General features: G+C 37.5%; 2 protein-coding genes across 3 annotated transcripts; one reads left to right on the top strand and one right to left on the bottom strand.

Moving 5' to 3' along the window:
- Positions 1–104: 104 nt before the first annotated feature.
- On the bottom strand, positions 105–1,995 carry ppil1 (peptidylprolyl isomerase (cyclophilin)-like 1). The gene is made up of 4 exons (XM_069690638.1): positions 1,794–1,995; positions 1,369–1,523; positions 837–905; positions 105–394 (listed from the first exon to the last, which is right to left on the bottom strand). Exons 1-4 carry the CDS (start codon positions 1,847–1,849, stop codon positions 174–176), a joined length of 501 nt encoding a protein of 166 aa, XP_069546739.1. The 5' UTR covers positions 1,850–1,995; the 3' UTR covers positions 105–173.
- Positions 1,996–4,202: 2,207 nt separating this feature from the next.
- On the top strand, positions 4,203–14,088 carry eno1b (enolase 1b, (alpha)). Of its 2 annotated transcripts, none has more exons than XM_069690635.1 (12): positions 4,203–4,654; positions 7,819–7,913; positions 8,068–8,163; positions 8,787–8,845; positions 8,965–9,034; positions 9,362–9,495; positions 9,604–9,826; positions 11,036–11,233; positions 12,460–12,661; positions 13,027–13,135; positions 13,364–13,422; positions 13,703–14,088. In XM_069690635.1, exons 1-12 carry the CDS (start codon positions 4,356–4,358, stop codon positions 13,767–13,769), a joined length of 1,611 nt encoding a protein of 536 aa, XP_069546736.1. In that variant the 5' UTR covers positions 4,203–4,355; the 3' UTR covers positions 13,770–14,088. The 2 variants fall into 2 exon arrangements, with proteins under 2 accessions (XP_069546736.1, XP_069546737.1); XM_069690636.1 differs by lacking the exon at positions 4,203–4,654 and adding an exon at positions 5,775–5,884.
- The last annotated feature ends 245 nt before the right edge of the window (positions 14,089–14,333 follow it).

Genomic DNA, 14,333 nt, shown 5'->3' with positions numbered 1-14,333 from the left:
TTTGAATATTTTCATGTCCTGCATATTAACCACCCCAACCATTTAATTATAATAACCGAGATTCACAAAAGTAAGCTGTGATGTACTACAGGAATAAATAAAACTTCTTGACATTTACACATTCAGCAGACATTTATTTAAAAAAACGGTAAAAAAAAAAAATCTGTATTTGTTTAATTGGGTAGATTAGCTCTGACAATTTTGATATCATCAACCGGACGATCTTGACCACTTGTCTCCACCATCCCAATCCGGTTCAGCACTCCCATCCCCTGGTATACTCTTCCAAAAATAGTGTGCTTTCCATCTAACCACTGAGTGGGTCCCAGGGTGAGGAAGAACTGACTTCCATTGGTGTCCGGTCCTGCATTGGCCATTGCTAGAATACCCGCACCTGAAAGAGGCACAAATGAAACAAGAGAATTAAAGTTTTGTGACTTTCTGTCACAAGTTTCTCACCATCAGCTATTATATATATATTAATCAACACAATGTTGGTCTATTTTAATCAGATTTGAAATCAAGAATTGTTTTGAAGTAAATCCACAAGAAATGTACTTTAACAAAACGTATGCATACAACTATTTTAATAAATTTGTGAACAATTTTTTTTAAATAAAGTGTAAATCTGAGTAAAAATATACATTAGTTTAGGGGACAGACTGCGCAAAAACAACTTCCTTTTTGTAAAAACAACATTAAAGACTCGATATTGAGACACATACTTGCAAGTTCATGGTATACTCTGCAAGATTTGTTTCCAAATCTACATTATTTTCCTCTACATTTGTTGTTTGCTATTTAACTGGGATTTTTTTTTTTTTCACTGTGATTACCTGTGAATTTCAAGTCAGCGTTCAGTTCATCTTCAAACTGTTTACCATATATCGAGGCACCACCTCGACCTGAAACGAAAACAAAGATCACAAACAGCAGATTTAGGAAAGGGGGGGGAGCACAACAAAATGAAACTACAAACATGTCGAATTATTTGAAGAGAGTGTTGCAGTGGTATTTAAACACATTGCACACCAAAAAAAGGGACGTTTTGAACCATGTGATTAATAACTCGCCAAACAGCAGATGTGTAAGCTGTCCGATGTGGTGCAAGACATGTTGGGGTTTAATTTGGTAAAAAATAAATGAAAGGTTTTTACATAGATTATATTGAGAGGGAATAATGGGAGGGAAAAAAAAGAAACTGCATTCACATTCGGATCAAAATCGTATGCCAAATGTTAAAGAAAATCGTATGAAGGAACGGTCCTCATTAGCAGCACACTGTTATAATCCCAGAGCTGCTGTGATGTGCAGAAAACTGGCTATATAATACTTTCGATATAGACAAAGTATGTGGATAGTATTCACCTGTTCCTGTCGGATCTCCACCCTGAACCATGAAGTCTTTGATTACACGGTGGAACTTTGTGTTGTTGTAGTAGCCTCTTCTGGACAGCTCTGCAAAGTTCTTGCAGGTTTTTGGTGCATGTTTCCAGTACAGCTCCACCACAACTGTCCCCATCCTGCAACGCATGGCTGTTATCATTAGCCTCTGAGAGGTGTACAGGTTCTGCTACACTATAGATTTTTTTTTTTTTTTAGTAAAATTGTTCCAGGTGGATTTTTATTTTAATTCATGTGGCTCGGAACAAGGTTTAGACAAAACAAACAAAAAAAAACAAAAAATGTGTTTTTAATAAATTCGTAAACCAAGGAAGAAAACCACCTTCACGTTACTGAGAGAAAGCCAAGTTAGCATCAGGTTGTTTTTTTTGTTTTTAATAGGAACTTACGTCGTCTCCAAAGCCACTGTGGACGGCTGCCATGTGTCTGCAGGTATCCCTGACATTATCCCTCAAAACAGTAACCCTCTACACGCGTTGAACAAATTTGTTTCGATCAAATATGACGTTATTTATGGGCTTTAGCACGTTCATTCAACTCATTTCTAAACGGAGTTTCTTCTTCTGCTGGTTTCGTTCACTTCCGCTTCATGTCAGAGGACGTCAGCAGGCTTGCTGCCCTCTGCTGGCCACACTGACATATTGGCAGTAAGGTGGAGACGATTGTGTAAAATGTTATGAAATTACATCAGTGGGGTTGTGTAAGGGGTAAGGTGTAAGTGCAATGACCTGTAGCTGTAAAGGAACTCAAGGGCGTTCCTCTATACAGCCTGTTATTATTCCCGTTACGACACAATCTATTTTACTGTTGATTTTTTTTTTTTTTTTTTATACTCTCTTACTTTTTACCTCCTTTTGCCTTTTTATTACAGGTAAACAAATGATAGAAGCCAAGATCTGTATTTAATAAAGTGTGTCAGATTGTTGAAAATCACTGTTTGTTGGAGCTGTTAACAGCAACATACTGCTTTTTATAAGATGTCAGACATCAAACAGGTTGGAACCCACTAGTTTAAACTTTAACTATGTGTTGTGTTTTAAAAGTTTAACTTCATCTAAAAAGTAACTAAAGCTGTCAAATAAATGTAGTGGAGTACGAAATATCTCCCTCTGAAATGTTGTGGAGTATACAGTAACATGAAACAAGTACCTCAAAATTGTATGCAAGAATAGTACTTGAGTAAAATCGTGTAGTTACTTCCACCACTGGAAGGAGCGGTTTAACTGTTATTTAAGAATGTTTAAAAGAAGTTGAATCAATTCTGTAATTAATGTTTTGTTCAGGGTAAAATGCATTATTGTCAATTGTGAATGGATTATTATATCATTCACCTGCTCTATTTCACCACATTTCTCATCTATCGCCGCAACTTTTAAATAAAGGTATATAATTTTTTTTTTTTTTTTAAATATCTTGTGAGGGCAATCACTACAGTATTTATAATTATGTTCTGACAAGAGAAAACCATTCATGAAGAGTGTGAAGTAGAAAAGCGTTAGAAATTGATTCATATAATTTCCAGGGGTGATGACAGGTTATAATTGTCTGAGATCTGTCGACGATGGGCGTTAACTGACAACAGCACTGCTAACAATGTTTCAGTAAAACTGGATATAAAAGCCTGAGGCAAGAGGCAATAGGATCAAGGCTGTGGTGTGCAACTATGTCATTAAGGAAAATAATGAACAAATCTGACTGACAATAAACTGTAATTTTTTTGTTTGTTTGAACAGAGTGGAGGAACATCAGTGAGAACAAAAAAAATTGGATCTGCCAGTCAAGACAAGTTAGTATGACTGGGGGACATTTCGACGCATAAGAAGGTATTTAAATGGTGCTTTTAAAGAATGACAAATTGCATCATAATAAAAGCATGGAGGAAAAAAAACAATGATCTCAGTCACCCTAAATGTTCGCCAAGACTCGAAGAGAAGTTGATCACATTAAATGAGACTCAAACAGCAGCCATTATCGGCCTTGAATGTAAAAAGACAACAGACTTGGGGATCTTTAACCTTCAACTGGAATTGACTTGGTTTTTGCTGGGGTTTATACTGTGACTTTAGTTTCACCTTCACTCAATGTTGTTTGTACTTTGACTTGAGTTTATCTTGAATAGTGTCAAACTTAATTAGCACTATGTGATAGAACTGAACAGGAAATATTCATGTTAATAAAGTTGTGATTTAAAAAAAAAATTTTTTTAATCAAAAACAAATCTGAGCTGAAATTGAATTTTCTTAGTCATTCCGCAACCCAGAAATAGGCCTATAATTTTTTTTTTTTTAAATTAGAGTAAGACAAATATATGAGAACCATTGGATTTCTTCAATTCTTGTTTAATATCCTATCATGCATGTCTCCCCAGGTAAAAAAAAAAGAAGAAGGGGGTTGGGGCTTATATTGTAATTGGGAAGTGAGCAGAGATTTAAATAAAGTAAGTTCACTTTGTTCCTCTATCATACGTAGGCTAGACGCTCCTCTGGTGTCGTTCACATTAAAAACTGTGGGGACAGCAACACGGTATCACAGCTTGTAGTGTGCTGGTGTGGAAGTCCAAAGAAAAAGCGAGACTCTTCTTCTTCTTCTTCTTCTTCTTCTTCTTCTTCTTCTTCTTCTTCTTCTTCTTCTTCTTCTTCTTCTTCTTCTTCTTCTTCTTCTTCTTCTTCTTCTTCTTCTTCTTCTTCTTCTTCTTCTTCTTCTTCTTCTTCGTCACAGACACGGAGAGGATCGGAGAAGTTGGATGGTGAAAACTACACAACAAAACAGTCGGAGGAACCTGTCAGATAATCCTGTCATGAAGGCACGTCTGTCAGGTGGAGGTCGAAAAAGAGAAGTTTCCAAAATGGGGAAACACCAGTGATCTGAAGAAAACCGTGGCGGGTCGGCGCAGCTGTGTTGTGACTGGACCAGAGTGGAGAGACTCTGATTTGGTAGAGAGGGATGACGGCATGGAGATGATAGCCAAGGTATTGACAGAAAAGGGGGAGAAAAGAGGTCATAATTCTGTCGCGAGTAGCACGAAGAAAACTCTGAGACTCTATTGTGCCACTTTTAGAGAAAGTCCTGTGTCTGCTCTTCAGGTGGAGGTGGGTGAGACTCAAGCTCTTAACTTTGAACTGTTGGGCCAATCTGCAAGGACATCCTGGAGACAAGCCTCCAACCAACAAAGGTGCTTCTGCCATGTTGGGAAAGTGAAAGGGCCAAACAGGACTACTTTGCATGGAGCAGTAAAACAAATTTGCAAGAGGTATGACATTAAATCAGATAACATTCACTTCTACAGTACCGCCATCAGCTACACCACCTTGGCTATTTCCCTCGGTGTCGGTCGATCATTTTGTTTTGGACAAGACCCAAGCACTTAAAGATATTGATAATATTGCAGGAGTGGTGGAGGATAGACTACAGACAACATATCAATCATTTACCCCCAGCATACACAGATGGATCTAAAGATCCTAATACAGGTAGAACCGGTTTTATGGTCACCAAACCATCCTTGCAATATGAAGTCAAAAGGAGAACATCAGACCGTCTGTCTGTTTATACAGTTGAGATGTTGGCCATTTTAACAGCACTGCACTGGGTAGAGGAGGCACGGATCAAAAAGGTCATCATCTGTTCAGATTCCAGTTCAGCATTATTGTCATTACAATCATTCACATCTCACAGCAGGCAGGATTTAATCAATGAAATATACTAAACACTTTTCCGACTTAAACATTTGGGTATTTTTGTATCACTCGTGGGTGCCGGCACATAAAGAGGTAAAAGGACACGAAAGAGCACATAAATTAGCAAAGCAAGCTTTGGAATGTCAGCATAAGACAGACATTTTATTCAGCAAAGCAGAAGCTGAATCAATAATGAAAAGAAACATTATTAAGGAATGGCAGCACAGTTGGGACTCAGGAGACACGGGAAGACATCTTTATGCTATTCAGAAAGAAGTTGGCAAAGGGAGGACATCCAGAAGAAGCACCACAGAATAAAACATATCAACCAGGCTGAGGACTGGACACACAAGGCTGAACAAAACAATGCAACTAATAAATAAACACCCAACGGGACTATGTGAGTACTGCAAAATAGCAGAATCTGTCGAGCATATCATTTGTCATTGCCAGAAATTCACACTCGAGCGAGACAGGTTGAAGCTGGCAGTTAAGGAAATAAATCTAAAATATGCATTAACCTTGGGGGGCAGGGATGTACCACAATACTTGAAAGAAACAGGATTGAGTAAACGTATTTAGGTCACCGAATTGATACAACTCCTTTTTTTTTTTTTTTTTGCAAAGGGATAGTTTACTCTGGTCCACACTCCAATCCAGTAGGTGGCGGTAACGCACCTTTCGCTGGATGCCATCTGCCATAAAACTTGAAAGAAGAAGAAGCATCCGTCGGTACTTATGCTCCAGCTCTTCAACTTCTACTCAAAGGCGCTACGTCCGATTTATTTGCGGTTGACATCCAGGTAGAGTCACTTATATGACCTGTCTCAACCTTTTATGATGGATATCTGTTTTTAAGTTTTTGCGTGCGTAGTCAAATAGTCTCTTTTGAAGTTTGACGAGCTAATGTTCCCAGACCAGTCAGGGCTTATGCTGCTCGCTGCCACGATCAGCAACAACATCCTGTGTACAACTGCGGTCAAAGTGAGCCGTCATCTGTTAAAACGAGGTGCAGCCAGCCGCCCCTGGGATTTTAGGTGCGCCTCTAAATGCTGTATTATGGTACCGCATTTGGCGAAATCGGGGTGTGTTTTTTTTTTCGTGTTTTCCCCAGCTCCGGGCACCTGTACCGTAATACCATACACAGTCGCGCATCTGAAATCCCAGCTGCCGTGACCGTGTTTTAGCAGATAACGGGTCTAAGTCTCTGCAACATAAGACGTTTTCTTCTTTGAAAAAGGACAGATAATTTTTTTTTGGTATCTTTCCACTGTTTGACTTCCAGCAAATGTTTATATTTATAATTTGCAATGACAAAATTTGAAATCTCTCAATCTTAACTTGTCTTTTTTTTTTTTTTTTTTTTTGCTGAACCGACCACAAGATTAAATGCGAGTTTCTAAAAAGGTGACTGACTGATACAGTTAATCAGGGGCTGATTTTGATCAAGGGAAATTACTTTGAGTACTTGCATGTGAAGGTTATAGCTTCCTTTGCTGCTGCACATCACCGTACTCTGATGCATTGGTGCCCAACAGGAGCAGTCTCTAAACTTTTGGTCTTGTTATTGATTATTTATTTATTTTTAAGGTCAAGAATTAATTCACGAGTTAATGAATAACCATATAAGCCATGTTTAGTGTACATTACATGTGTGAAATGCAAGTGTGCAAGTGACTTAGGAAAGTAATATTGAAATTATTTACATATTTATTTATCTCTACAAAAGAAATGCCAAACAGTCCCTGCACTGACACTAACCAGCTATTTATAGAAATTATTTTGTCATGTTTTTGATTTCATAATGGGATTTTGGGGCATTGTGTTACAACAATGTCGCTCTAGTATACTGTACAGGCTTTTAGTTTTGGCATATTAATGGCTCATTTTTATATCAGATGTATCAGTCTAACATAACCCCAAGTCAAGGCTCTGTTTATAACTTTCAACACAAAAGTAGACAATAGAAATGCTCAGGCAGTGTAAATCTGACTTGTGTTTGTTATGTATGGGAGAATGAATGACCCAAACATTCATTGATTCATGATCAACATAGCAGCAGCACACACCAACAAGAATACTGTACAGCTCACAGTTGAGTATTATTATTATTATTGTTATTTTTATTATTATTGTTATTATTTCCTGCCATGGTGTTAGATAAAGCTTCTGCATCAACCTGGCCTTCAATCAGGTCTTTATATCCTGTCTGAAGTGCACCTGAGTTTGCAGGAAGTCCTTCTGTTGGTTATCTTGTTTGCTTATATGTTTATCTGGTAACTAAAGAGAAGCGATTTATTAGGGATATTGTGTAATGTGGCTACTGACAGAGACTTCTAGGTAGCATCATGACTATGCTAAAACTTAGATTCCTAAACTTGTCACTGCAACAACACAAACTAGCTGTTACTGCAAGCTTAACCTTGCTTTGACAGATGCAGCAACTTCAGTATCCCTAATAGTCATGTGATTAATCAGATGAGCAAACCTAATCCAATTAGGATAGCAGCATTCCTGTTAGCACCTCTAAGCTTGCAGCTAGGTCAGGATATTTTTGCGAGTAAGCTCCAAGGAGGAAAGAGAGTAAAAGAGGTATGCTAGACAGAAGAATATACTTTTAGATAGCTTTAACTGTGTTCTTGAATTATTCTTTTGTCTGAAACCAGAGTTGACTACAGTGCAGGTTTGTCCAGAAGATCCCCAGATAGTAACAAGTTCAGCTCTGTCTCATTTCAAGGTCCAGCACCATGTCTATTGTCAAGATCCACGCCAGAGAGATCTTTGATTCTCGTGGAAACCCCACCGTCGAGGTTGACCTTTACACTGACAAAGGTAGGCCTAAACGTACGCCCATAAAATGTGTTCAAATGGTAGATTTTGGAAATGGTAATATTTTTAATTGACACACAAAAATTAAACCATCATGTTTTATGAGTGTGTTTATTCATTAGTATGACTTGTTGCTGCACTCGTGCTCATTTCTCAGGTTTGTTTCGGGCTGCTGTACCGAGCGGTGCATCCACTGGAATCTATGAAGCCTTGGAGCTCAGGGACAACGACAAGTCTCGCTACCTTGGGAAAGGTCGGACATATTTTTGTGTTCCACTTTAGTGGGAAAGAATTTGTGAAATGTGTGGTTTTGTTTTTATATTTGCCACCAAACATCATCAAGCTTTATTATCATCACAGTTTAAAGCATAATTAAGTTTTAAGGAAAATACTTTCTTGTATTTTCTGTGTCATCTTTACTCTCCATTCTCTCTCCTGTCCTTTTTACCAGATATGAAGTAAGTTCCCATTGCCTGGCCTTCTTGGTTAAAAACTTGAATTTGACAATTGACCAATTAATTAACCAACCATAGCAACTGATTATTGAATGCATTTAGCAATCAGTCACATATGATGTGCATGGTTAATTCATTTTAAAGCATGCTGTCACTCTATATTCAGCCTGTGGATTGGCTTATCTCTAAAACAAAACTGTGCTGACATGTTGAATGAGGGTAATGAAGAAGATGTGAAACCAATAATAAACAAATAATCATTGTATGCTGTTGTATGCTTCAAGTATTTCTGTGCAAACGTATACAATTAAGAATGAAAAGCTGCATGTGTTACTAACTGTTTGGCTTTAATATTTGACTTTGCCAGACTTGCCCATACAGTAATGTTGTGAAATAATAACCATAAATCTTTCCCTTACAGGAGTCTCACAGGCTGTAGACAACATTAACTCATCTATTGCACCGGCACTTGTTGGCCAAGTAAGACAATAATTCTGTTTCTCTGTGTGTTTTTGTTTTCCAAATATTATGCTATATCTAGTTTTAGAAGGATTACTTTCTTTGCTGTAATGCTGATGTGAATCATCCTGTCTCCTCAGGATGTATCTGTGGTTGAGCAGGAGAAAATTGACCAGATGATGATTGACCTGGATGGCACAGAGAACAAATGTAAGTGATACTAACTAAACTAATTTATCTGTTAATCCATGACAACCATATTTATTACACTAGAGTCTTCTTGACTATCTTTTCAGTGACATATTTCTGGTGACCTTCAGTTAACTCTTTCAGAGCTGAAGCGCCTGCTCACTTTGGCTCTTCTATAAAAATCATTGTCGTGCTGCTTTATGAAGCATCTCCGAAGAGATTTGAAGCATGTACTTGGACCTGAGAATCTTTTGTATTTTATCGTGTTCCTTCTGCTGCTTCATTAATAATGAATCACTAATGAATACAGAAAGTGAAACATGATTTTTTTTTCTTTACTACAAACAGCCAAATTTGGTGCAAACGCCATTCTGGGAGTGTCTCTGGCTGTTTGCAAAGCTGGCGCAGCAGAGAAAGGAGTCCCCTTGTATCGCCATATTGCCGACCTTGCAGGCAACCCAGAGGTCATCTTGCCTGTACCGGTAAGACTTTGTGTGTCAAATAACATTCATAAATATATAGGTTGCCTTTTCCCATTGAGTTTATTGTAAAGCCACAGGTATCATTTCTCCCCTTTCCACCATAACCAGGCCTTCAATGTGATCAACGGCGGCTCTCATGCAGGCAACAAGCTTGCCATGCAGGAGTTCATGATCCTGCCCATTGGTGCGAGCACCTTTAAAGAAGCCATGCGCATTGGAGCCGAGGTCTACCACAATCTCAAAAACGTCATCAAGAAGAAATATGGACAGGATGCCACTAATGTAGGTGACGAAGGTGGCTTTGCTCCAAACATCCTGGAGAATAAGGAAGGTAAAGCTGTCCTTAAGTCTTAAAACCTAAAAAAAAAAAACACAGAAAAAACTGGCAGATTGCTGATAAAGATATTTACTGTGTTCTAAATGACATACTTCCCTTAGTACACTATCAAATAGTGCTCTTAAATGTTGGGACTCTTACTTGTGTAGTACAGGAACTTCGCAGAATATGAAGCCAAGCCAAAATCCTACAGCCGTGTTTCTGAGGTACAGACCTCACCTGGCTTCTAAAGCAGTTCACTTACACAAGTGACTGTACAATACCTCAAACAATCCTCGTACAAGTCCTCTATACAAGATGTTACACAAGATAGTTTGAAGTGTATTCTACAACATCTGCTTTTGCATAAACATCTTCATTACCAAAGAGAAAATAATTACCATATGAATAAATGATAAACTATTTACTTGTAACTGAGTTTACTGTCACGTAAACATTTCAGCCACAGATGTAAACTTCTGCCAAATTTGCACACGTTTGTTGTTCATTCTGTGTTTGAACAGTGTTCAGTGAAACTACTTTTCTCACAATTAAAAAAAGAAATGTATTTGCAGCCTGTATAGAATACTCGCAACATCATCCTAATAATACTCTGCTTATTGTGCAACTGCAAAAGAAACTCCAGATTCTTAAAGGAAAAAAACACATTTGTCAAAAGTGACCATAAAAATGATCATGTCATGTAATTGAATACAGTGACCTTCCATGTAGTCAACCTCACCAAAAATGAGACTTTAATTGTATTACACTGCAAGGTGTTTGCAGGATACAATGTTCTGTCCACCTCATTTACACACAGCTTCCAAAACAATGCAACTAAAAACATGAAAACATGTTACAGGCTCAAGAATCACAAGACTGTTGAAACATTATTCTTTTTCTGACGGTGTTAACAGTTAAAAATAGTTTGTTTTTTTTAGTGTTTTTTTTAAAGGTAATTACTATTCACAGGACTGTGGTATTACTCATTTTGTAGTCGCTCAACATACTGTAGACATGATATTCATCCATGTACCCCTGGTGAATAGTTTTTTCTCACGCTCGTTGCAATATTATAGCAAACATCATGTTAAGTAACAGCCGGCAACCTAAATCGTAGAAGAATAATGTTCCTGTTAATTTATGTAAACAAGATAATTCATGAGATCTTGTCTTTTTTTTTTTTTTTTTCTAATTGTTCGTACTTGATGTCAAACCCTGCAGCTCTGGAGTTACTGAAGGAGGCCATTGGCAAAGCAGGGTACACGGATGAGGTTGTGATCGGCATGGACGTGGCTGCGTCAGAGTTCTACAGGGAGGGAAAATACGACCTGGACTTCAAGTCGCCCGATGACCCGAGCCGTTACATCACTCCCGACGAGCTGGCTGATCTGTACAAGAGCTTTGTGAAGGATTATCCAGGTAACCTCCCAACACTTTCTCTTTTTGCACGAAGAGAGCAGGAAACGCAACAAACTTGTAGTTTCAGTGCCAATATAGTCCCGTGAAGGGGGCACTTCTCTCTGCTTTAATCTGTTCATTCTCTAGAAAGGACCAAACAACTTTATTGCGAGCTACTGTCAACACTGGTTTACCACATCAAATGCTGGTTTCATCTTTGGAAAGCTGTCAAGAACTCAAATAATCATCCTTCATCTCTTTTTCTTTTTGAAATTAATTATTTTCAAACCGATAAGAGAAATCACATCACATCTTGAACTTCAGCTCAGGTTTTAAATGGATATGAAACGGAAAAGATACAGGAGCAAAAATCAATTGGTTGGAAGTCATCTCATTTTTGAAGCAAATAAAAATCTTATCAAAGCACATGCCAAAATGCAGATTACACAAATTTACCCTTTGACTTGTACAACGACAACTCTGTCAATAAGAATTGTGAATTCCAACAGAAGCTTCAATGACCTTCATCCCAACAATCGTCTTTGTTTGTACTAAAAAACAAAAGTATCAACAAAAAAGGTTTAGTGTTTTTTGCGTTGTTGTTGTTATTATTATTATTATTATTATGGGAAGGTTGTGGCATAGTTACAGTGGTATCTTTTATATTGCTGAATATAAGCCTGTCACAAATATGACATTATCGCCTATTTGTGATTATTTGAGCTGATAAGCAAAAATGTTTAAATACCACCACACTTGTTTCCATTCATCCGCATAAAAACAACTCAATGAAACTAGAATAACTGCATCGTCAAAATCCTTCACGGTTTATCGATGAACTTCCTGGCTCTTCTCATTATATTTGTTCTCACCACGGTTTGGCTACGCAGTGAAGGATTTCACAGACTTCTCAGGTCAATTTATTTTACCTGAATATAAGCAGGTTAAAATAATCTGGCAAAGCTTTTGGCTTGTTTCTCAATATTTGATTGTGTCACTATTCATTTTTCTCGCTATGTTGGACTTCATTGTAGAGAGATCGCTGTGTTCTTAGATCTTAACATTTTAATCCCGGAAGTGAAAATTACCTTAACTATTAGTAGTGCACCAGGATAATTCTTTATTTGTTATATTAAGTGCTGCAATTAGTTAATTGAGGAGCTGCCTGTTTGGGTTTGAAGTGTTTCTTGATGGAGCTCGATAAATATTTTAGTCGAAGTCAAATTTATTGTCTTGTCTGTTCACAGTGGTGTCCATCGAGGATCCATTTGACCAAGACGACTGGGAAGCCTGGAGCAACTTCACTGACAGCACAGACATCCAGGTTGTAGGAGACGATCTGACAGTGACAAACCCTAATCGCATCAGCAAGGCTGTGGAGGAGAAAGCCTGCAACTGTCTTCTGCTTAAAGTCAATCAGATTGGCACAGTCACTGAGTCAATGAGAGCGTAAGCCAACATTTTAAACTCATTATAATTATTTGTATGTAGGTCAGATAGATATTACAATGTATAATATGACCTGATTTGTTCAGAGATGACATTAAATAGATCAAGTTGATTAAAACAAATTTTTTTTTTTTTTTTAAATCAACTATTCAGAGCTGAGTGGATGAGATTGAGAGAGTAGACCTCACATTTCAGACAGAGAAATGTCCTGAATGTGAAGACCAAAACAAAATAGCCTCTCAGCAAACATCGACACGATGCCGGACTGATCGAATACAATAACATTTCTAAACCTGAATTATCAGGATTATCTGATTATACAGAAGTTGGTGACCTTTCGGCGAAATCTCTTCTGTCCCCTGCAGGTGTAAGATGGCCCAGGAGAGTGGCTGGGGCGTGATGGTCAGCCATCGCTCTGGTGAAACTGAAGACACCTTCATAGCAGATTTGGTGGTCGGGTTATGCACGGGACAGGTAAAGTTTAGCGTGACTTTTGAGAACAAAATAAATTGCACATTCATGCCTAAAAACCTTGGATAAATGTCCACGGGTGATTTTCAAAGTGGGGACAATATTTCCACTTTGAAACGTTTTAAAACATGCAGCACAAATAACTAGATGCAGTATCATATCTGTCAATTATAATGACAAGACTCAACTGAAACGAAGCAAAAGTATACACTGTTTTTCATACACTCTCAGATCAAGACCGGGGCTCCCTGCCGCTCTGAGCGTTTGGCCAAATACAACCAGATTCTCAGGTAAGTCTCAGTCCTGTACAAACTGAGGAGTTGGTGGATGTTCTTTTTTTTTTTAATTATTTTATATTATATGTGACCTCGAAGGTATGTTGTCTTTTTTGAGAAATAAGTCTACCTCTATTATTGAGTAGGTTAAAACAAACTATCTTAAATGATATTGTTTCCTGTTTAAAATGCTAAAACTGAATTGTAACTTTGCCAATTTAACATTAAATGCAGTGAAAAGACTTGCTACTGAATTTGAGAGCGAAAACTAACCTTAAATCTTTTTTCACTGTAGAATTGAAGAGGAGTTGGGAGACAAGGCTCAGTTTGCTGGGAAAAACTTCAGAAACCCACTCGAATAAATAAGTGAAGGACCTACTTCACATACAATTGATTCATACTGTACACACAAATACACAACACCATACTTGATAATTAAAAAAAAAAAAAAAAACGAGCAATAATAATAAAAATAGAGCTACTCGCCTACTACTGAATTTTGAAAGCAAACTGGAATTGGGACACTTTACAATCAAGTCCTCTAGTCTGTTTAATTTTTTCATATGGACTAAAATAATAGATCTGATTATAACTTGAATAATGTTAATATAGAGCACTTTAAAACTATCTACAACAGCTGCACTTGGAGATACCATTAATAAAGTTTTATTAGTAACAAAATGGATTGTGATTATTTTTTCATGTATGAGTTTTCTCTCACTGTGGTGATAGATTTTTTTTTTTTATTATGTGATGTAAACAAGGCTAGCTGCTTTTCAGACCTGTGGATTACACCCCACGTTTTTTTTTTTTTTTGTGCAACTTAATGAAATATAATTGAGTCCAATAAAAATTGCAATTCAGGCTGCAAAGTTTTCAGAATGACCTGCAGACTGTATATAAATAATTTAAAAAAAGATACGTAT

The sequence above is a fragment of the Brachyistius frenatus genome, unplaced genomic scaffold (genome assembly GCF_029030835.1).
Source record: "Brachyistius frenatus isolate BFR_SWC_R1_liver_20210118 unplaced genomic scaffold, ASM2903083v1 Contig_10, whole genome shotgun sequence".
Classification (NCBI taxonomy): Eukaryota; Metazoa; Chordata; class Actinopteri; family Embiotocidae; genus Brachyistius; species Brachyistius frenatus.
The sequence above is the reverse complement of the archived record's forward strand: the minus strand, read 5'-3'. Positions and strand labels throughout refer to the sequence as shown.